General features: G+C 37.2%; 2 protein-coding genes across 5 annotated transcripts; one reads left to right on the top strand and one right to left on the bottom strand.

The window, feature by feature from the left end:
- Nucleotides 1-567: 567 nt before the first annotated feature.
- LOC124293864 lies at nt 568-4,556 on the top strand. Of its 2 annotated transcripts, XM_046736562.1 has the most exons (4): nt 1,240-1,363; nt 1,809-2,637; nt 3,176-3,566; nt 3,636-4,556. In XM_046736562.1, the coding sequence occupies exons 2-4, from the start codon at nt 1,810-1,812 to the stop codon at nt 3,938-3,940; spliced, it is 1,524 nt and encodes a 507-aa protein (XP_046592518.1). In that variant the 5' UTR covers nt 1,240-1,363; nt 1,809; the 3' UTR covers nt 3,941-4,556. The 2 variants fall into 2 exon arrangements, with proteins under 2 accessions (XP_046592517.1, XP_046592518.1); XM_046736561.1 differs by having other exon boundaries at nt 568-2,637.
- A 5,403-nt stretch (nt 4,557-9,959) lies between these two features.
- LOC107217863 (cyclin-H) lies at nt 9,960-23,134 on the bottom strand. 3 transcript variants are annotated; one of them, XM_046736564.1, is made up of 7 exons: nt 22,903-23,134; nt 22,068-22,292; nt 21,764-21,937; nt 21,340-21,565; nt 21,127-21,238; nt 20,813-20,963; nt 9,960-10,468 (listed from the first exon to the last, which is right to left on the bottom strand). In XM_046736564.1, the coding sequence occupies exons 1-6, from the start codon at nt 23,017-23,019 to the stop codon at nt 20,822-20,824; spliced, it is 996 nt and encodes a 331-aa protein (XP_046592520.1). In that variant the 5' UTR covers nt 23,020-23,134; the 3' UTR covers nt 9,960-10,468; nt 20,813-20,821. The 3 variants fall into 3 exon arrangements, with proteins under 3 accessions (XP_046592520.1, XP_015511035.1, XP_046592521.1); XM_015655549.2 differs by lacking the exon at nt 9,960-10,468 and having other exon boundaries at nt 18,162-20,963; XM_046736565.1 differs by lacking the exon at nt 9,960-10,468 and having other exon boundaries at nt 18,162-20,963; nt 22,068-22,200; nt 22,903-23,042.
- Between the last annotated feature and the right edge of the window lie 1,910 nt (nt 23,135-25,044).

The raw sequence follows: 25,044 nt of genomic DNA on the forward strand, positions 1-25,044 counted from the left end.
TGATAACTGGAATACAAATGCTAGTTTGAGCGACAGTATCGCAAACAAGAACCAGAAGCTCGGCCAAAATTTACCAAGAATTATCGAAGACGTGAAATTAGTCACACCCGTTGAAATAAGAAGGGATATTATTAAAATTGAAAAAAGCAGGGGAAAAAGGCATATTACTAGAGAAATTGAGAGTGATGACGAAACGGAAGCGAAACCTACTAAACGGTCGAAAAATCGAATTGAAAGCGATGAAGAACTCGAAGTATCTGCACGTGACAAGCCAAATGATGAATCGGATGTTAGATCACAAGCTGTGATAGTTGAAAGTACAAATGATGAGTTACAGGGGGAATTCAACCTCGGAATAATGTAAAAGGGGTTCTTTGTTCCGAGAAAATTCTATCAACCCCATTGACTAGTAATACCAAAAATACTAAGACTATAGATACAAAAAGTTCCGACTGTGAAAAAAAAATTAAAAAAGATCTAAGAACTAGAAGTGACAAATCCTACCGACAAAGAGTGAAGAGTATTACTACAGAGAGAACGATTCCATATTATTTTCCAACATTGAACGAAATGGAATTGCTGTTGAAATATAATGCAGAATTAAAGGATTGCGTGAAAAATTTATTAGCACAATCGGCATCGAAAAAATTAACGAAGTCTTGTCCAACAGTCAATGAAAACAGTAAAAGTAACTTGTTAGTACGAAAATTGATGAGAATTTCTGACAAACAAAGTCAGGCCGAATCTTGCGGGAACAGATACGATTGCACAGTGAAAAAGTTTGCATCGTATATTTTCATGATTGGTGGAAGATTGTCGTACGAAACGTTATGCGCGAACTTGCCTCTACCATCCCCCTCATCTGTCAGTCGGTATTTGTTAGAAAACGGACCAGACATCATTGAAGGGCAGCTTCGATTGCAGGAATTGAAAAATTACTTAATCAAGGCCGACCTGCCTCTAGTCATATGGGTAAGCGAAGATGCGACGCGTATTACTGGCACCGTGCAATATGACCCAAAAACTAACCAATTAATTGGGTTGGTATTACCAACAGATAAAAATGGAATGCCTAAGTGCAAATCTTTCATGGCAACGTCACCAAAAGTAATGGAAGAAACGATGCAAAATATTCCAATTGCTTCTTTGGCGTACACAATTATGGCACAGCCTTTACAAAAAAATGCGGCGTCATTTTGTCTGTGCATATTTGGAACCGACAATAAATTCACAGCCGAACACGTGCTTAACAGATTCCAATTTATTTACGAACAATGTCAGCAATTCGGAATAAGAGTATTAGGATTTTCTTCGGATGGTGATCCAAGATTGTTAAAAGCGATGAGGATTGAAAGCCAAATAGGTATTTCGAATCTTGATTTACTCTTTGGTAAAGAAAATTGGACATGGTTCAACAGTGAATTTTGCAGTGAGTACTTTGTTTGCCAGGATACTGTACACATTGGTACAAAGCTAAGAAATCGCTTCATCAAAAACTCAATTGTTCTGCCGATGGGAAACAATATAGCGACTGTTAGTCACCTGAAACTATTGATACAGTCACAATCTAAAGACAAACACCAGATAACTTATTCTGACTTGGACCCAAAGGATAAAATGAATTTCCCTTCTGTTCAAAAAATATGTCAAGAAAATGTCAGAAAATTACTCAATGATACAGTACCTGGCAGCGAAGGAACATGTCAGTATTTGAAAATACTACATAACACCGTAGTTTCATACATCGATTCTGAATTAACGCCGTTGGAAAGAATATTTAGCATCTGGTATTCTGTGTTTTGTTTAAGGATGTGGCGTGCATGGATTTCGGCAAATGACAGTTACACTTTGGGCAAAAATTTTATAACTTCCAACTGTTACACATGCATTGAAATAAATGCTCATACGCTTATTGACGTCATCATACGCCTGAGAGATTCGGACCAACCAGAACTCTTCCTGCCATCTTTATATAGTAGTCAACCATGTGAAAGCTTTTTCCGACAAGTCCGTTCAATGTCATCCACGTACTCGACTATTGTCAACTGCAGCATGATGGACATCATTCATCGTCTCAATAGAATTCAAGTACAAAATGAAATCATCATCGAAGAGTCAGAAAATATTATATTTCCAAGATTTAGGGAGAGAAAAAGTGTAATCAATGTCAACACATATCCACTACCTTCTAATCAAGAAATACAGAAAACCGTTGAAGACGCGAAATGTCGAGCTATTGAAGATCTCGGGAACCTTGGTATATTTTTCAACAATATCTTATGTACACTGCCTTTTTCTGCAAAGTCTATTCAACTAGACTCAGACGACGAATCTGACAGCGAAGAAATCAGCGAGGAAACGGAGAGCGCAAATGAAGACACTATATCTGCAGAACTTGAACATGATATGATTACGTTGCAGTCTGTAACAGGAACTTTGGAACTCAAAAATTACTCCACCCAAACAGTTCAACTAAATGAAACGAGTCCATTTGCAGTCGTGCGTGATTCGTCGCAAGCCGAATACGTCGTTAGAAAATCGTCCATTTGTTGGCTGCTTAATAAAACCAAGCACCGTTTAAGTAGCGACAGACTTCAGAGAGTACGAGAAATCGAACTGCCGCATTTGTCCAAGAAGGTACTTATTAGCTTGATATTAACTCTTCCTAAATAAGTAATGAATATCTTTCCTTATGACCCAGACTCATTAAAATACTGCGGAAAATGTCCTACCTACACCTAGAAAAAAAATATAATGCAGCATTATTCTATGGTAAATGTATAACCCCAACGAATAGAGTTGTATAATTTATGCGGCAATTGGTTGAGATTCTAAATTTTTAGGAGGTTGAAGTTCGTAACGTTAACGAGACGATACAATTTGAAGAAAATCGCCATTTTGCAACTTTAGAATTTTTTAGAAATGCAGTAATCAATAAATAGTGGCTTGAATCAAGCAAAGTCAACCCACATCAGAACTACAGCCTCTGTAAAGCAATTACGAAGTTGAAAAACATAGTTTTTTTTCAAATAATGTGTCGTTACGTTAACGTTACGAACTTCAACCTCATAAATTTTTTAGATTCCATCATTGGCACATCCTGTCGTTGTGATGACTACAAAAAGTGTTAATTTTCAACTTCTTGGTTCTCCGTATAATGTTATTGTTTTTCTAGGAATCAGCTACTAGATCAAATACTGTCGAAGAGAATCCGGAAATAAGTATAGGGACATGGATGCTTTTTAGAGAAGACACTGAGGCAGAAACGAAATACAGAGTAGGCCTTGTTCTTGGATTCGTCTATCTAACTGGAAAAACAGACCCACAAAGAGAATACTCCAGATTAAGCGCTGACGTCAATAATGAAAGTATTGGCGTACTATGTACCTGGTATAGATTAATAAGTTCTAGTCTCCGTCCGGCACCAGTGGGGTCACATGATTACAAATGCATTTCTGGATATATGCGAACTTTACCAACACCACAGATAGTTGATGGGCATATTTTTTATTCGGATTTAGTTTTGAAACTAATCCTCGAGATTATTCCTACAACTTCACTCCAAGGTAATACTGCTGTGAAAAAATTTCATTTGAAATCATTGCACGTCTGGTTACAACGTTTTGAATTTTCAGGTAAAGATGCAAATATCGGAAATTTTGTGCTGATCGAATTTCTCACCAAAAAAACCAAAAAATACTACATCGGCGTTGTTAAAAGTATCCAATCAAGAGACAGAGATTGCGAGGAAGATTATGAAGTCAAATTCATGCGAAAAGTGACGAATTCGTCGAGCTCCATATTCGTTTTTCCAGATGTGGACGATACAAGTTATGTAACAGGAGATCAAATAAAGCTAATTCTGAGCAACCCGAAAATTGACCGAAGACGTCATCATGTATTCAGTGATTCTGATTTGTTAGAGTACGCTGTGATTTAAAAGTTAATTGAAGATCGTCTCAATTGCTAAAAAATATATATAATTATGTATCGTTAACCTCTCCAGAGTACTATTAGCATAAATATACAGAGAATATTATTATAATATATAAATTATGGTTGCGTTGAATTATTCTTTACTATATTTAAAGGTTGATTTGCAAATTTTATTATGAAATTTAGAGGGTAAAAGAGGTTATAAAAAAATAGTTGCAATAAACTATTTAATGTAATTCAAGCAAGACTTCAGGGATGCAATTAATGACAGTGAGACAAAAACCATTGTTAATAGGTATACTGAGAAATACTCATCTTACAGTAATATAATGTGTATCTATATAAATATATAATAGTCATGTAATAGTCTTGTAATAGTTGTATAATTAGTATGCAATAGTCATGCAATGGTCATGTAATTCATGTAATACTATGTGTAATACATATGCAATACGTATGTAATACTTGTGCACTATCTGTGGAATACGTGCAATACTTATGGGATACTTATGCAATACATGCAATACTATTGTAATCCCTATGCCATACATGTAATACCAGTGTAATAACTATGTAATATGTGAAATACATATGCAATGGTGTCATACTTGGGACAGTCATTATGAGAGTGGTAAGCCCCTCGCGATTGACGAACAGCTGTTGGCATTTCGCGGACGTTTCTCGGCGCGCGTGTATATAAAATCCAAACCGGCGCGATATGGAATAAAAATAGTGACCATGAACGACGCAAAGACCTTCTACATGTATAATGCTATTCCGTATACTGGCAAAGTACAAACAGAGCAAGGTGAGAGCGTGCCTTCTTATTATGTACGTAAATTGAGTGAACCCATCCACAACACAAACAGAACAATAACGTGCGATAATTGGTTCTCCTCAATTGAAATTTTTAATAAAATGAAACAACAATTCAATATATCGATGGTAGGCACGCTCCGAAAAAATAAGCGTCAAATTCCGATTTCGTTCGCAAAAAATATTTCTCTTGGCACGACAAAATATGGGTACGACGGGCAAAACATTTTGCTATCGTATTGCCCAAAAAAAAATAAGGTTGTTTTGGTCCGGTCATCTAGGCATAAGAGCGGTAAAATAAGTGAAGACAGCGATAAGCCAGAAATGATCGAGTTTTATAACAAAAACAAATGTGGTACAGATGTTTTTGATCAAATGTGCGGAAATTATACGTGCGCTCGTATATCCTCACGCTGGCCAATGCGCTTTTTCTTAGGCATGCTGGACCAGGCCGGTGTCAACGCGAACATATTGTACAATTTTGTACCCGAAAATGAATTGACAAGTCGAAGAGAATTTTTAAAAACTCTGGCTCTGTCGCTCATCAAGCCGCATTTGCAAGAGCGTGTAACGCGGCCCGGATTGCACCGATCATTGGCTAATAGTATCCGCGAGATCTTGTCGGCGACCGAAATCGGAGAAAGACCACTGCTCGGGTCCGATAAAATGGATAAACGCAAGCGATGTTATTATTGCAAAGTTGAAAAAGATAAGAAAACGCAGTACTGCTGTGTAAAATGTAAGAACCCCGTATGCGAAGAACATCGCGCCGTATGTTGTTTTCAATGCTTGGAATAATTAATAAGCGTAATGTGTAATAATTCATTATAAAATTATTATTAGAAAGTATTTTTCATTGTCAAAAAATGAAAAAAAAAATTTTCGCTAATAAAATGTGTGAAAACCAATATGCATCGTACGTAATTTGTTGCCTGTTTTCATGTCCAAAACTTAAGCACTTTACTTTAGATAAATGAAACAAAATATTTTTTTTCTTCAAGCTGCACTATTTACCTTTAATTTAAAATTTGAAAAATTCCGATATCTTAATTTGTCTCTGAGTTACAATTTTTTTTGTAAATCAAAATTTTTTCCGGAATTTCTTCATTTATTCAACAAAAAATAAATAAAAAAATTAAATTTTCAAGAATTTTCCAATCGGCACTTTAAAATGAATGTTTCAAGAAGTGACATGAATTTTTTCAGAATTTTCTGATTGGATTAAGGGAGTGAAATAATGGCCGGACGCGAAAGACCCACGTTTACAGACGAGAGGTGCGGAAAATACCTTTACAGACGAAGGGTTAAAAATAATTTAATAAATAAAAGTGGTCCTAAATCACATAAAAGTCACGTGACATAAAACGGAATGTGATTGGTTTGACGTCATTGTGCTGCTACTGGCGCGTTTATTTGAATCCACAAAGAGTAATGTACAATATTTTCTAGCGCTAAAAAAATTTTAAGCAAGTTTTTTAAACTTTAAGTTTGATACATTGTATAATTAATGTCAGACTTCAGTGAAAATAATTAAAATAGAAATCAATTTTTGTGTGGTGTTTTTTTTTTCCAACTCACACGGATAATCGTGTGGAGGTTATGATCACATCAATGTTATTATACTAAGATTGTTAAGCAAGCATTAGTTTGACAGCAGTGCAGTTAGTGATTATTAATAAAATAATAAAATGCCCCGACGAAAAGTAAATCCAGGTTTTAGTGAAGCACGATCTGATAATTTACCACAAGTTGATGCATTTATGGTTGCATCCTATCTCGCATCTAACTCTGACTTTGTATCAGCAGAAATGAAAGGAGCAAAAGCTAACCTGTACGTATACTTTAATACAGCTATTTAAATTAATAGTAGTTAGAAATAAATTGATACCTTTTTTTATCAAAAAAATAAAAATAGTATCTTATGAGATAGTGAATAAATGATCACAGTTATCTTACTATTTGGGTTAAACTGCTTTGAATTATAGATCAGGGAGAAAGTCATATGGAGATGCAGCCATCGAATTTGTACAGCTGAAACTTCATGGATCTGAATGTACTCTCAAGTGTCTTATTTGTCCTGAACACAGAGTACATAATAAATCATATCGAGTGACTTTAGTCTTGAATATTGTGGACGAAGAGATTTTATCGACTCAATGTCATGATTGTGCGGCATCGCTAGGTGAATGAAATATAATAATATACCAAGATTGCTAACAGATATAACATGTGACATTTATTGTACTAAATGTTTATTTAGAGAATGTTCAACTTGTAAAGACAAGTCTCTAGAATATAACCTTCCACAACCAGCAAAAACTGTTACTTACCGACAATGGATGTATAAAAATTGTGCTAGTGATGTGCGATTTTATAAAAAATCGATTCGAGGATTGGGATTCAAAATTTGTGTTGTTTGTTTGTGTTCGGACCCGGCCGAGATCAACTCTTGTCCGTTGATAAACAATGCGTACGAAATCAACCGCCGTTTCTGTGTCGTCATGCGAATACTCGGCATCGGCATACATGGCATCAGAAATTTTGCCGCATTAATGGATCTAAGTTCAACTTTCAACAGCACAACGTATTACGGAATCATGAAAACGCTGCGTATTGTTGTGAAATCGGTATACAATGCCGTTATCCGAAAAGCAGGCTCCGAAGAAAAAAAAAAAAATTTGGAAGCGGAAAATCGAGCGGATATTCTCACGGTGTCTGGTGATGGATCCTGGTCGAAGCGCGGTTTTACTTCGCGCATGGGTATCGTGTCTGTGATTGGAAAATACACCAATAAAGTCCTGGACGTTGCTGTTCGGTCAAGCTTTTGCAGAGCTTGTTCACTTTGGAAGGGAAGAGAAAACACGGTTGAATACGATGCATGGTATGCGACGCATGAACCGGAGTGCAACGTAAATCACGAAGGCAGCGCTGGAAAAATGGAGGTTGATGGTATGCTCGAAATTTTCAAGAGATCTGAGGAAATCCAGAATGCAAAATACGGATTTTATATTGGAGATGGAGATACAAAGACCTTCAAAATGTTGTTAGAAGCCAAGCCTTATGGCGACGAGCTCACGATAAAAAAAAAAAGAATGCGTTCTGCACGTCAAAAAACGTGTTTACAAAAGGGGAAACGAAGCGAGAAAAAGGTTGGTCCAATTGAAGAAAGCCAAGAAGCAAATTGCAGACAAACAAGTGGAGACTGAACCGAAGAAAAAAAGAGCTCGTTCAAGTATTGCGAAAGGGGGGAAAAATGCAATGCAAAAACCTGCTGCTGAACCAAAAAAAGTGCAATTGACACTAAAGTTGTTAACAACTCTTTCGGAATATTATGGCTTAGCAGTTCGTCGAAACTCCGATTCCGTTGAGAACATGAGGAACGCAATATGGGCGACGTTTTACCACAAAAGCTCAACTGATGAGAATCCCCAGCATCAGTATTGTCCTTCGGGAGGAGATTCGTGGTGCGAAATTACAACAATTTATACAACAATGATGCACTCAATAAATAAACTTTAAAAAAATCATTTTGTATTCTTCATAAAATCAGTGATTATACTTCATGTCTCGCCCTTTGAGATTACAATGTAGTATAGCTACTTGTTGCCTTCAAACCACACGTTCAGAGTCTAAAAGAAATTTTAAATTCCCGCCTGGTTGCTCCTGGCGCCACCAGGTGTTCGCTTTCGACAAACCTGGACTATGCATCGCAAGAACTTTGCTACATTACTTAACAATAACTAAAGACTTAAGAGGAAAAGAAGACTACTTGCTGATATCTTTCCAAAAACCACATGCAAAAGTCTCAAGAGACACCATTGGGCGATGGATAAAAAGTACGCTTAGAGAACTCGGAGTAGACGAGCGATATACTGCCCACAGTACACGACATGCTGCGACGTCGAAGGCGGCCGAGAAAGGTGTCAACATAGACGAAATAAAAAGAATCGCGGGATGGTCCCAGAAATCGAAGGTCTTCGCGGATTTCTACAACCTCCCGATCAAGATCCAAGACGACGACTTCGCGAAGAGGGTCATGTTGACATAAAAACAAAAAATTTTTAATAGACTCTAAAAGTCCACATTGTAATCTCAAAGGGCGAGACATGAAGTATAATTGAACCATCAAGCGAGGCCGCCGAAGGCGGCCGAAGCTCGATGATAATTATACGAATGTCTCGCCCGAGAGATTACCCACCCAATAAAGGTTGTGAACCATTTGAGGTCAATTAAAAGACAATAAAATCAGAAATGTACAAATCGAGCTTATTTTTCCCAACCCAATCTCTCGGTAAAGTATTAAAAATTTTTTATTTTTTCCACAAGAGGATAACACTCTAAACGTAATGACGAAAGCGAACACCTGGTGGCGCCAGGAGCAACCAGGCGGGAATTTAAAATTTCTTTTAGACTCTGAACGTGTGGTTTGAAGGCAACAAGTAGCTATACTACATTGTAATCTCTCGGGCGAGACATTCGTATAATTATCATCGAGCTTCGGCCGCCTTCGGCGGCCTCGCTTGATGGTTCAATTTTTCGGAGGGTCACACTGAGACGATCCCTTAAACAAATCTGTATTAAATTCACTGAAAGCTAAGTTCAGACAAGCTCCTCAAAGTGACAAAATAGTTTCTTTAATACTTGACGAAATCAATCTCACACCAGAGGTGCATTACGATCCACATTCGGACAAGTTCATTGGATATGCTGACGATGGTGAAGTACGTGATCCACAAGTTGCAAAATCAGCTGTGGTTGCAATGCTTACGTGGGTTAATAAAAATGTTAAGCAAGTCATAGGGTATTATTTTTTAGGTAGCACAGGGAACTCTCCCAAAATTCATCAATTAATTCTCGATTCAATTGACAAGGTTTCCGAACAGGGCCTGATCGTAAAAAGTGTTATATTTGATCAGGGTCCAAGAAATCAAGGTTTCCTCGCAAAATTCGGAGTGACGACACAGCGTCCATATTTTCATCGCAATGGTGAGAAAATATATGTGCTTTATGATCCGCCTCATTTACTCAAGTCAATCCGCAATAATTTGATGAATAAAGTATTACGATATAAAAACGGATTAGTGGATTGGAAAGAAATTTGTACGGTTTTCGATTTTAGTAAGAGTAATCCATTGAACTTGCTGCCAAAAATTAGTGAAAAACATTTTAAGCTAGGTAAATGGAGCAAGATGCGTGTTTCGTTAGCTGCGCATATATTTTCCGAGTCTATGTACACAGCACACCTGGTTTATAAAACAATCTTTCCGGAAAAATTTAGCACTAACTGTAGTATGACTGCTCAATTTATAATAGACATGGACAAATTATTCGATTCTCTCAATTCTTCACTATTGAAAAAAAATCTTCCACAAAAATTAAATTATGCCATCTCATCAGAGTCAGAGCATGTGGAATATCTGAATTCAATGTTGAAAAATTTCGAGACAGCTGAGTTTGTTACGGGACGACAACCTCCGTGCATTGGAGGTCTTCAATTGCCGATTAGTGCTGTACTACAGCTTTTTGAAGATTTATCAGTGAATTACAATATAAAACATTTGTGTACGCGACGGTTAAACCAGGATCCTTTAGAAAATCATTTTTCCACCGTAAGACGACAGCACGGCTGTTCGATGTATCCATCTCCCATGCAATTCGAATCAGGATTGAGGCATATTTTGATAACACATTTGACGAAAATTTCCAACTTGAGCAACTGCGAAGCAGATACAGATCATATATTAGCAAAATTGAGCTGCATTACAGATATCCAATCTAAAGATGCTACTCCCAGTGCGTCGTATAATGACATTTGTATTACAAACACTGACCTTGTCGACTCGGCTCCGCAATCAGAAATCCAGGAATTCACTGAGTCGAATGCAGTTTATTATATTTGTGGATATTTATGTAAAAATTTTTTATCCCATCATAATTGTATAGATTGTAAGAAATTACTAATTGATGAAAACGATAGTCTAGATGCTGAACATAAATTATATGTTATCATGAAAAGTTATGCCGATACGCATGGATTGGTCTATGCAACAAAGACGTTTTCGAAAACATTATTACATGGGAACGCACGTTCAAAAGTGTGATTCAAAGCATCGTACATTCGAATACTGTCACTCAGGTTCTCTCTCATATATTATTACAGTCGTGCAGAAAGCTCGAATTATGTACAATCGATACTAGTGAAGCATTTTTAAAGTTATTCTTGAGAATACGCTGTCACTGGGAGGCCAGGTTCATTCGCAGAAAGATTAATGAATCCGGCGGAAAAACAGAAAATAAGCCATCAATCCGTTTGGTAAACAATTAAAGATGTTAGGGTGTTTAACACCAGTTCAAAATGATCGATCACCTTCACCGGAAAATTTGTCTTTCATACAAACAATTGATCTACTACATTTATTGTCACATGTTTTTCACGTGCCGAATACACCATCGTGGACAGGATTCAATTGTAAAATTATAGAAGACAACAGCCCGAAACAGAAAGTATCCTATCTTACTCCGATTAATTTATCACCAACAAATATATCAGTGGTAGTGTATACTATGGAGCAAGCACAAAACGTAGGTAAAGAATGTGGCCAAAGTTATGTGCAAGTCACATATGATTTGGCGATTGCTAAAATAGCTTATAAAATTCAAGCATCAAATGACGCTAATATCAATAGTGTTTTTTCATCGCCATTGATAAATACTGCATACGAGATAAATCGACGCTTCACATTCGCTTTCCGACTTTTAGGAAAAGGATTGAAGGCAATACAGCTTTTTTGTGGTGTCATGGATTTAGCATCATGTATCGCGCAAACAACTTTTGATTCAATTACAAATATTATTGAAGAAGCTTCAGCAACCGTCGCTAAAGCATCTATGAAAGTTGCTGCGGAAGAAGAACTTAAAGAATCTGCCAATAAAGATAAATTACAATTATCTAAGGATGGAATTATTGTATCCGGAGATGGCACTTGGATGAAGAGAGGATTTTCTTCGTTTTTCGGAGTCACAACATTAATTGGTTATTTCTCGGGAAAAGTTGTCGACTGTTTGGTAAAAAGCAGATATTGCAAAGAGTGCGAAATTCACGATAAGCTCAAAGGTACGGCTGAGTATGAATCGTGGTTAGAAAATCATCACGAAAATTGTGCAGCAAATCACAAAGGTAGCTCTGGGAAAATGGAGCCAGATAGTGCTGTGGAAATGTTTCGGAGGTCATTAGAAAACTATGGGGTTCAATATGAATATTACATTGGAGACGGAGATACGAAAACTAAAAAAGGAATTGCAGAGAGTAAACCTTACAAGAATTTGGAAGTAAAAAAAAAAGAATGCATTGATCACGTACAAAAACGTGTAGGTACGCGGCTGCGAAATTTGAAGAAAGCTAACAAAGGTCTTGGAGGCAGAGGTAAACTGACAAATAAATTAATCGATGAATTATCTTTATACTTTGGATTAGCGATTAGGAGAAATCCTAATTCAGTAGAAAAAATGGAAAAAGAAATTTGGGCGACTTTGTATCACAAAATTTCCACCGACGAGAAACCGCAACATGAGGATTGCATGCCAGGTGTAGACTCATGGTGCAAATGGCAAAGGGCAAAAGCCACAAACCAACTGGAGAACTTCCAAGCATGATAAAGCACCAATGTTGCAGGAAGTTTACGACGCTGTCAAACCTGTGTACGAAGATTTACTCAAAGGAGATTTGCTTGAGCGTTGCTTAGGAGGCTATACGCAAAATAGCAACGAGAGTTTCAACAGCGTTGTATGGTCTTTCGCACCAAAACACTTTTCTAATGGAAAAACTGTAGTTGATATTGCCACCAGTATCGCAGTCTGCACTTTTAACGATGGATTTAAAAGTGTAATGAGAATTATGACTGCTTTAGGACTCAAAATTGGCGAGAATTGCTACACGTACTGCACGAACGTTGATGACGAGCGAATCCACTATGCCGAATCTAGCATGAGTGAAGGGGCAAAAAATGCTCGTAGGAGATCCAAAATTGAAAAAAAAGCAGCTGAGGATGCTCTTGTGGAAGAGGAAGGACCACAGTATGGAGCTGGAATCGATGACTAAAGGTAAACTACTTTTTTTTTCACTTATTTTAACGAAAAACGAGAAAAAAACTTTAAACGCGTTTTTCTCGAAACCACGTTTTCAAACGCGTGCGAGTTGGCATTTCTCGAATTTTTATCCGATCCTTATGAAACAAATTTTTTTTGATTCGTAATACCTTCAAGCAGTCCACTACGTACCACTTTTTTGATATCTAGTCTCAAAAATTTTTTATGGTTGTTTAAGTGACGATTTTTTTTTTTTCAATTTTTCGACCACGTTTTTGCGACCTCAAACGGTCAAAAAAAATTTTTCAGACTAGATATCAAAAAAGTGGTACGTAGTGGACAAGAAAACATAATATACAACTAATTTTTTGTAATTTGTGTGTTCTAGGACTATCCACGACTCCACCAAATCTCGCACCCCATTTTTCCGAGCGGCTTTGGGGATCCAACTGTCACGACGCCATTTTGAAATTTTTCGACAATAAAAAAATTTTTTAAAGTTCTCAAAGCTTATATATTAATGTGTTCAAGACCGCATGTTCATAAATAAATCCGTTTTTTCAAAAAAAAATCGCAAAGTTGCAGTATTTTTTTTTGCTTGCATGGTGTACCCCCCCCTTAAACGCGTTTTTCTCGAAACTACTTTTCCCGGCACGGTCTGCATGATAACTCATGCAGTTTTTAACATTTTTTGATGCGATTTTTTTTAAAATATTCGAAAATGTTTTCTCTATAGTCTGTCGAGCCGGATTTCCGATATTTTTATTAAAAAATTTTATAAACATAATTACAGTGTGACATTTACGACGTAAAACGCATACTTTTTTTCTAAATTCCGTAAATTGGAAAATTTTACAAGAATTTTTTTTATTTTTACAGATCCATCAACATTTCAAGGATAAATGATGCAGACCGTGGAGCAACTTTTTTTTCATTGTACTTTGGGTCACGTGATATTTTATGTACTAATTTTTGTAAAGAAAAATTAAAATACATTTTTTTATAAACTTTAAGTACCAATAAACATTGTATAAAATTTCTTTATATTTATTTCTATTGTTGTCCCTTCTGAAAACAGTTTTTCTTTTAGCGCATTTTTTTGGCTTAATCAGGCATCACCAAGGAGACAATGATAACTTATGTTGCGCTCATTTTGAATCAGTTTTTAAAACTCTCCTACTCAGTAGATACTCGACCTTACAATTACAACAAAATCATCAGAATAGCGAAGATCACTTAAATGAAAATTTCATAAATTTAAGTGAATTGATCTTTAAGAAGCCAGAAGAAATGAATAATGACTCAATCATTGAACCGAATGAAGTTAGGTCGCAAGCTGAGCTCGATTACATTTCATCAGATCAGAATCTTGAAACTCTACAGAATGCATTAACGTATGAAAATATTGAATCTTCATCATGTGAAGTTGAGGATATTGATGCTATTCCAACCTTCCATGTAGAAGAAGAAAATGACTCTGAAGACATTTTTCGAAATTTTTTTAATTCAGAAATAGAAAATATACATCCAAAAGTAATCCACGAACGATTATTAAAAAAATTGCGGAATAAAACTTTTTGTGGTGACTGTGAAAAGTTTATATATTCGACAAATACTGAAGGTTAAATGTAAGTACGCACGCGTATCGTAATGGATAGGGATAGGATTGAAGATAATAGTCCCAGTACGCCCCCCCGGAAGAAGGTTAGAATTGACACGCGACGTCCCCAAAAATTTCGAAACGTTTGGACAAATGAGAGTGATTTCAGGACATGGCTTAGCCCTGATCCAAGCAATAAGCACAAAGCCAAGTGTACTCTATGTTCTTTGACGATCAGTGCCGGCGTTAGGGGGGGGGGGGGGGGGGGGGGCGCGATGGGGCGATGGCCCAGGGCGCCAAATTTTGGGGGGCGATTGGTGGAGGTGGGATACTTCCCCCACCCCCCACCAAACTGGAACGCGCGGTGGATGATGGGGATAGCTAAGGGCCGTATTCACAGTCGAGTCTTGAGAAAGATCTTAAGCTTGACTTGGATAAGACTTGCTTATTCATATAAGCTGATCTGAAGACTGCATGAATTCACAGTCAGAGAATAAGATTTGCTTTATTAAGTAAATGGGTCCAGAATTTGCTTAAGAATGACTTATTCGAGCAATTGCTTGAGAAGTTCTCAAGTGCCATTCGGCTACTTCCGTGATTTTTCCGCTGTATTGGCCAATCAGAATATCTGTGGAAATCACTTGTCACGCCAGTGGCACAAACAAGAATTAACTTTTCGCGGGATTTTTTCCCTCGAAGTCACGTGGGCTAAGTTATTTTTACAGTTTCATACAAGAGTCAATAAATTAAGCCAAAAATCGTCATCCAAGAAAAACGTTTTTCTATCTACCCAACATTTGTCAACTGTAAGTATTCAATTATGGGTAAATTATAATTTTTTCTATCATGATGAAAGCAATGTGATAATTTAAATATATATTAATTTTCTAACGTGATTATTTAATAATAAAATTTCGAGATAAAAGCATTTTATGGTTAAAATGTTTCTTCGTAGGGGTATAAACATGTCCGGAAAAAAACACTATACGGAAACTGAGAAGCGTCTGTTCCTCAACATTTTGAAGAAATTTTCGCACATATCTAATAGAGAACAAAAAAAGCGATACATCAACGCTTAAAGATAAAGAAGAGGCGTGGAGACAAATCGCAGAGGAATATAATTCGTCTCTCATTATATCAGCAAAGGTACTTTGAAAGTCAAGTTTCAACTTTATACGACAGCGGAATATTCAAGAACTTTATTCAAATGTATGGATTGCATTCCGGATTTTTGCAACGATTCCGGTTACAGTTGCAAGTGGAGAACGCAGTTTTTCTAAACTAAAATTAATAAAAACGTATCTCCGATCAACAACCTCTCAATCGAGACTCTCTAACTTGGCTACTCTGTCGATTGAAAATGAAATCGTTGAACAATTGGATTTTTCTAGTTTAATTCGTGTATTTGCTGACAAAAAGGCCCGAAAAGTAAAATTTTACTAAAGAACAGTACAAAAAAAAGGAAGAAAGTTATTCAAAAATTAACAAAGTATTAAATCAAAATGAAGAGTAATTAAAATATAAAATGTGCATTAAATTCATGCAAAAACAAATTTTGGATAACAAAAAAAGAAAATCAACAAAAAAAAAAATGAAAAAAAAAACAAAAAAAACAATAAAAAATATGAAAAAAACAAAGAGGAGCTACATAACTTTCTACGTCCACGTCGTTAGCTCTGGGTCACGCTAAAGGAAAGATAGAATTCTTAATACACGTTCACATTGGTTCAGAAAAAAATTAACTCTCGATTTTGATTTCCTTAAGTGGGCGCCAAAATATTCTTGCCCAGGGTATCAGTCCCTCTAACGCCGGCACTGGGCTGGAAAACAAGCAGCCCGTAAAGAAGGTTCAGAGTGCCATAAATAATACCACGAACCGAAGTACGCGAAGTACGCCATGAAGACTGCTGTATGGATTCAAACCTCGCAGTATCGCCGATGCGGTGTTGATATCTGCAATTCAGGAGACCTTGGATCAGGTGGACTTGGAAGAGTTGCGGAAGATGGCAAAGGACAACATCGCTGTAGAGCAAGGGAGGCAGAAAAGAGCGTTTGATGCGAAAAGGTTTAAACTTCCCCGGCACGCGGTCGGCGACGTTGTCATGTGGAAATCCAGCGCTGCGCCTGCCACGGGCGAGAGCCGGAAGCTGAATGCTAAGGCCAAGGGGCCGTTCAAGGTCAGGGCGGTCTTACCAAATGACCGGTACGAGGTCGAGGACCTCAGGGACATGAAGAAGACGCCAGGGCAACGAACGGTAGTGGCAGTGGATCAGCTGAGTCCGTGGGTCATTTTTGATGCTACGGCATAGTACTGGTAAGGCCACGTTGGAATTTCGATGAATGATAGTAATCGAAACAGGCGAATGATAGTAACCTTGTGGGGCGAATGATAGTAGCCCAAATGTATTTAGACAATGACGAGAGGTGGCTGAAACTCTTGGATCGGACTTGATCACTCTGATTTCGGAGTGAACGCCGCACCCGCCTATTGTCTTGCTATATACGGAAATTTTGATAATTTCGTGTGGTGGACGTTTATTTTCAGATTGACAGGTGGACGAAGCTACGACGAGGACGTCGTAAAATCTAGGAAGGCCGAATGAAGTCAACGTCTTGGTATGGACCACGGCGGTGAGGCAGGGAAGCCGATAATATTTCGAGAGCCAGAACATAGACATTGAGATTAGACGGGTGACGAATCGAATGCGGTGGGTCTAGAAAGCGGGTGTCAAAGGGGCATTACGTGACGACGCCTCGGAGAGTTCACATCGATTGAATACCGTGCATATCGAGCATTACTACACTTACGCGGTTGCAAAGCTTCAATATACTTGTATTCACACATTTAACGTAGAATTTTAAGAAGTATTCCATTGAATATTACAATATACATTTAATACGATTGACATTATAACTTATTCGAAAGATAGCTTCGTTATCTTATATATTATTTCCTACAAAGCTGAAATCATTTTTCTTACTTTATTCAATCGCATTTTTTAAGACGAAAATGTCATAATAGGTTTTTGTCGCATATCCTATTCCATTATTCAGTCTTTCAGCGTTCAATTGGAAAAGAAAAAAACTCTCTACGACAAACAGTCCTCTAGCAACGGTGACTTCAAGTTCTGGGGTGCGCGTAACCCGTATGTAGAGTATTTGTTTCATACAGATAGTCTAGGGTCCTAGGGTTAAACAACTTCTGGGCCATGTAGTAGACACTTCAAGAAGTACCTAACCCAGAATTTTTTCAGATTTTTTCAAAGCCTATAAAACTCCAAAAACTTCCCTAAAAGATTCAGTGTTCACACCAAGGACTAAATCGGCCAGTGAGGCGCTTTCGGAAAAAACAGAGTTGGCTGTTGATATGCTGTCGGAAGATGACGAAGAGGAAGATTATGTAGAAATGATGTACGATTCGGACTCAGAGGGGGATGGAAATGATAAACCTCGGGCTGGATAAAAAGTAAGACGTGCCATTTGTCCACGACCAGCCGACCGAAAAGTAAAAACTTTCTACGAAAACTGTAACCGACCTGTCTGTGACGAGCACAGTTCAATCTTTTGTGAAATTTGTGCCACTATAAACCGATCGGTATACCATTAAGCCTCGATGGTTATTTTCTATATTTATAAAAATTATTTGTTGAATAAAAAATTCATTCAAAGTTGAAAAAAAGATGCAATATGTAATTTTTCATTGACTTCACCCATTTACGGCTTTTTGTTATTTTCAGTTTTCGGATAAATAAATAATTATACTTTTTGAAAAAAATGAATCGATACACCATTTCATCTCAAGGCTCAGTGTACTCCCTTTCAAATCCCGTTGGAGTTTTGGAAATCGGTTAATTAGAAAAAGAATGAGACTATTTTGACTGAAAAAAGTCATTTTTAGCTCTTCACCGCCCTTTTTTTTTTTTGCTTTAAACAAGTTCTTCTCGTTTTCATCTCAAAGGAAAGGGATTTTAATATATACCTTCGTGTTTCTGATTAAAAAACGACGAAAATGATGCATAATAAACCTATCTTATTGGAACTAGAAAGGCTTGTATTGTTTGGAAACGCTTGGGGTACTCCGATGCCCCAGTTACCCCGTAGAAAGTATAAAAATTAGGTTGCCCCGTCTAGGGTTAAAAAATGCAGAATTCTCTAACGTTTTTCCACAAAACATAGGTAATGTGGAGCAGCTTTTATGACGAAAAGCTCCAGAAGTTCCGCACCTTGAATATATAAATTTGGATCTAAAAAGCACATAGTATTGCTTAGTTTCACACAAATACTTAGAAATTGAACGATACCATTTTAGACGGTTAGCTTAACTGAATTTACGAAGCTCAGCTGAAGTTTGAAAACGATTTATAGAAAAAGTACGTTTTTCTTTATAGTCCATCATAATTCTTTGATTTTTCCCGGTCTTTTTCCAATATACGAAATTCCCTGACTATTCCCGGGTTTCCCAGTCTGTCGCCACCCTATCATTTCAACTGCGAACTAAGGAGATACGTGGTTATGTAATCTTTGTGGCTGTTTCAGTACCAAAAGCCACGGTGGACTTAGGTTTCGATTTTCTAAATTGGAAACTTCAGGTGTTGATTACACATTTGAAATAAAAATGTAGTAATTGGATGATAAGCAAAACACGGGTGTTGTAGCGTAGCGTTAAATTTTACAGTGTTATTTGAGAAATCTTCAAGCAGATAAAGCAATCAAGTAAATAGTTTTGTACGCCGATTGCACCGGATACTCAGATTCCAATTAACTGATTCATTAGGACAACGTAAATTGAACATTGTTTTCCTCTACCTAAGGTACTCCGAATAATTCGCATATTTGTTATCCATTAGTTTGTATATGGGGCATTCCACGTCAACTTCGTCAACCGAAAAAAAAATGTTTCAAAATTTTCAAAAATAATATACTTGATGGAATTTTGATTTTTTTATTTGAACATCAGTTACGACAGCTTAAACGTCGCGGAAAATATCTGCAAAACATTTTTTTTTCAAACACTTGAATTCAAGACGAATCGAAACACCACCTTACTGTTTTTGATACGATTGTTCAATTTGGAGGTATCATCGATTAAAAGTTCGTAAATTTTTGAATATCGTAAAATTTAGGCTTGCAAGAACTCCGGAACGGAGGCTCCGAAAATTTTTAAATAAATCAGAGACACCACTTTCGCATGGTATAACAAAATCCTAGAAGAATGAAATCAAAGGTAGTGAGGCCTGGAGGTGGCTGACTTGACGTGGAATGCCCCATACACGCGTTTCGGCCAGCTGATTTACATTAGTTTACGATTTAGTGAAAAATCATTGCTTTGGGTACGAACATATTTTATAAGGTACTGGAGATATTGGAAGCTTATAATTACAAAATGAATACCTATGTACTACGCCCCGAGATTGTAGTCGTTAGAGATGCACAATTTTTGACAGTAACTGAGAAACAATTATTCTATTTTGTTTCTAGTTTTTTTTATTTTACTGTCTTTAATAGCACATTATGTGATAAAGAAATAATAGTCTTTATAGCCGTATTGCATATAGGACTTTATTCCGGACTTGACTGTCGCAACTTTATTGACTTTAAAAGTTGAAACCGCATTTAAGGGAAAAACAAGGGAACAAAAAAAAAAAAAAATTTGCGGAGAAAAGTACAAGAGGGAATGATAAGCTACTTTTGTCGGCCTTTGCAGGTCAATAAAGTGGCCATTACGGTTAAGTTAGGAATAAAGTTTTATTGCTGCCTGAGTCTACTTCAAAATTGAAATTAAGGGGATATCCAGTTGTGATACAGTTTATAATTCTTCAAGGATTTCAATTTTCAAAAACACTATTTTCATCTACAAAAATAAAGTGGTGTTCATTGCTTTTAAGTATTGTATATGTTATGAAATATAGACTTTATTGAGAGCTTCGCTAGTTTTTATTTATATAGCAGAATTTTACCTTCAGAGTCTAGTTGTAAAAGAAAGTTAATAGTACAAAATTCAAGAAACTAGATTCATTTTACAAGTTTTAGAGAATTATCAACTTTATCATGTCGCTAGACACCCAAAATGATTAAAACATGGGGTGGAAAATGTTAAACTGTTGTCTTGAACATTATGAGTGACACTGTCGAATACAATTGAATCATATGGGTTCAATCAGGATTTGCAGTGAATACTCAAATTTTGTAGATCACTTTTCGTAATTTCAAAGAAATGAAAACAAGATGTAGCACAAAAGAAGCAAGATATGCTAGTGCAACTGACTGAATATGAAACGATGATAAGTGTGAAATATCACACAGTCCTCTACGCCCTGTGCTTAAAGATTACTTATTTTCGTAAGTTGAAGTCTTTTGAGAAATTTAGTGGCAAACCTTTCGATGCTACAACGCCGATGGAGATAGAGATTTACTCACGCCCAATACTTTCTCGTCATGCTCTGCTTGGTCTTGAATGATTTTTGCGTATTTTTCATTATCCCGTAAATCATCCTCGTCCAGCATGTCCTGCATTCTTTGTTTGTAACTGAAAAAGTTAAGTAAAGGTACACAGTTAAGTGAAGAAGTAAAATGTAATAACTTAAGTAGCACAATTAGATGTTTCGAACTGGCATTTGGTACTTGAATTTGAAGACCAGCCTTACGTGCGGAAAAAATGTTTGGCAAAAATTCGTGAATGCAAGGCTTACATTTCACTGTCTGGATTATTCGCTTGATTTCGGCACTTGTCCAGTTTCTTCTCGAGAGACCGGACCACTTCTCTTGTTGGAGGCTCAACACACTTGGCCATTGATCTTATTTCTGAAAATTTAATATGACATAGTTACAATCGGTGATAATGTGTCAGAAGAAAAATGACGAAGATGATGAAACATCCCCAAAAACGATTATGATCGACTTACTTCTAACAGCCTCGATGATTCCTGGCAAATGTTCCCTCGAGAACAGTGTGTCTGTTACGTAATTGTCTAGATTAGCAGCAGCTCTCGACGCTGCGTGCAAGGTGGCAGCCAAAGCAATTTGACTCGGAGCGTAAATCAGAATACTATCTGTGAGAAACACTCTTTCAAGAAAATCGTCGATATGCGGTCTGAGCTTCTCTGGATTTTCAAGTGATGTGCATCTGGTCTAAAAACACAGGAAAAATTAATAGAAAATTACAAAAGGCTCGATATGATCTTGATGAGTGAACCATGAATAGCAGAAATAAGGGCTTAAGTTAAAACTGAATTGTCAAGAGAAATTTACAAAATAAGAGATAAAAATTTCAGCCAATGATTCTGCAGCTTGGAAAATAAGTAGATTCCCTTCGTAAGCTACACTCACCTTTATATCGATCATCAAGCCCTCTACAGGCCTGAAAGGATTATGGACAGTCAGGTTATAGTTGAGCTGCTGCATGAGTAACAATTCGTTGTTTAAAATGATGTCTGATGCCTTTTCTCTGTCTCCTTTGATATTCGCTACGAACTGGGATATTGAGACATTGAATTCTTCTACCTAAGAAAGAGAATTGAAAAAATAATAAAATCTGGAAACAGTTGAAGTTTTGTTCATCGCAATAAAAAAAAGTTAATTGCAAGTCATCTCTGCAAGTATGTTAAATTGTATTCATATTACAAATACTTGCCTTGCAGCCAAGGTAGACGCACGTGACAAGGATTTCCTTAGGATGGTAATCCATAACGCTGTTCCTTAAATAGAACCTCTTGAAGTAGTGAAGCGCAGTTGCTACGGTAGGTCTTGGCATGGGCGGAACAAATCTGCGACAGAAGTCTCGGAGTTGTAATTCATAGAATTTGAGTAATATCCGTTCTTCCGAAGTCGTTAGGAAATGCTCCTCTCTTTGATCGCGCTGTACGAGTGGAAAGAACGAACCATTTTTCAAAGACAAAGTATTACTCCTTGACGGAAACGCAAATGTATGGGACAACATTTACACAGAGCATGCCGATCGAATATTAGGCAAGAATTTTTATGTCCGTATAAATATCAGTCTTCTTCCCACAAACGGTGAAGACATTTTTACCGCCATTATTTGGCGTCCCCAAGTTTATAGGTATTTAATCAACAAACTGCGTGAGCATTTATGTACGATCAAAGATTCAAAATAGCGTGTTCTCCAGTACACGTTGTGTATAATTAAAATTCTCAAATAAATTTATCCACCGGGTAACACCGTAATTGCTTTGCAATCGCGCGGAATGTTCATCACGTAATTGATACGTATGTCAAAATAAAAGACGATTAGAGAGTACGGAGATTTGCTTGCGAAAGATGGAATATTTTCGATTGGTGAATCAAATGTTAAAACGCACGCTGTTCGAAGCTGATATAATTATCCATAACTTTGTATGAACTGGCTTTTGTCGAGTAATTTCTTTCGAATTGACAAAACACGCTTTTTGGGTTATAGCTATAGATATATCGATTGGGAGATAGAATAAACTGGAATAAACACTCACCGGCACGTTCACGCCATGCTTCTCGATGAATTCCGAGTTAGTCTTCTCGCGAAGTTCCGTGATGTCATTTTCATCACTGAATATCCAGTACATCTTTTGAGAGCTCATTGGAAACATTTTCAATATATTTAATATCGCGTGAGCAGCTGAATCGCACCGTAAAAGACTCCCTAATCAGATACCCTGCGACGAACGTCTTTGTCCTCCAATGCCTTCCTACCGCTTCCTGTTGCGCTGCTCACTAGTGCTCACTGAGCAATGGCGTCAAATGAGACTCCTGCTCACTGGTCAGTTTCAGCTACTTCGTGGTTTCAGCAATCAGCAATGGCCGCTGGGGCTTGGCGGTAAACTTGAATACGCCGGGTACTGTCATCACGCTGCCAGGTTTGGCATATGCCGTTGACTGATAGTCTTCAGTCAACGCATATGCGTTGTATATCTGAAATATATATTGTTTTATATTGAAAGAATATACTTCAGCCAATGTATTTCTGTACTAGATAACGCTGCGGAGGCGCGGGAGGATTTGAAATTTTCTTATTATTAAAACTTTATAATACATGCGAATAAAGTTACAAATGAAATTACTATCGCCTGAATAAAACTAAATAGTTTAAAAAATAGCGAATGGATAGCTATATGAAAGAAAACCTTTAATACACCACCGATCGAATTGAAACTACTTATTGGGTTGAGCAAAGAAAATGTGCGAACAAATCATGAATCGGTACAGGAACATTTAAATTTCGATGGAAGAAACTTATCATCTTTTTGATATTAATGTTCAGGGAAATCTCCAATAGCTTATACAAATGACACAAAGTGTTTAATTTGTATCGGTATAGTAGCGTTCCTGCAGGTGTTTCATATAAAGCTGGTCAATTGGTGTTGCTTCAAAGACTTCACGAAGCTACGGATAGAGCTCGCTACTCTGCAGTGCAGTCGGTTATAAAAATCCTTGGATTCCGAGTATATCGAGAAGTTAGGGAATATTACGGGAATAAATTAATCACAATCATGAACACTGATATCGTTATGCGATACTTCATACATGTAGAGTATAATTAATATTCCGTTGGTAGAACGATATATTTCGCGCGTTGTTGGATTTCAAGTTCTCGAAATGAGCTGAATTATCCCGCAGGTGGATGTCATGGTATATAAATTAGGCCTAATTCATCGAGCAAAAGTTGTAATAAAGCAGTTTTTAATATGTCGCATTAAATGTCCCATGTTATAAGTCGAAGGCTGTTTTCGGGTAAACAATCGCTATACGTTGCGTTGCCTATTGTCTGCAATTTTGAGCAAAGTCGTCACTATCGTCTTAATTAACGAATATGACTTCTATTATGTACTAAAAACGACTCGATGTGTAATTAACGACTATACTCACGATGAGAGTCTTAAGAAGAGTGTTCAAATTGCGATTTATCTTTTCGCGGTATTGCATAAATAATATTCATGTTTGATATTAAATGCTACTTGTTCGTCTCGCAATAATTGACCTCGTTGACCTTTTCTTTTTATGAAAGTATGACTGACGAATTTACGGCGGCTGATATCATGTCGTATAATCGACTAAAGCGATTATGAATTGCAAGTCACCGCTTGATTACTGGTTGTAAGCTCGAATTGTGTTTGTATCACATTTGACCCTGTCGGCAGGTGTTACATCCCAACCCCGTCTTAATTAGTATCGACAGTTGGGGAAACCTTCAAGAACTCATCGGGGTCATCCGACTTCCGGGGGAATAATAAAAATTCATTCGCGTAACGAGCCGAGTTTTGCAAAGTAAATTTCAATCCATATGCACGCCTCCCATTCCCAAATCGCGAATCGCCAATCTCAAAACGCTCTTCTGCGGAAGGCGGTCTTGGCACCTTTCGTTAGTCACGGTTGTTGTGATCTTATCGCAGCCGAACGAATCTCAATCTGATTGTCGGATACAGACCTTTTACTCGTCGGAGTTTACCTGCTGCTTTAAACTCGTAAATGCCCACGTGTAATAGTTGCAAGGATGTCGAATGGTCCGTCAGGCTGTGCGTGAAGTCTAACATTAGACATTAGAGGCTGACTGCAGCAATATCGCGACATATTATATATCGGTCGAATTCTGTAATTTTCTCACGGTCAAATCGACA

This window comes from Neodiprion lecontei, chromosome 4 (genome assembly GCF_021901455.1).
Source record: "Neodiprion lecontei isolate iyNeoLeco1 chromosome 4, iyNeoLeco1.1, whole genome shotgun sequence".
NCBI classification, from domain to species: Eukaryota; Metazoa; Arthropoda; class Insecta; order Hymenoptera; family Diprionidae; genus Neodiprion; species Neodiprion lecontei.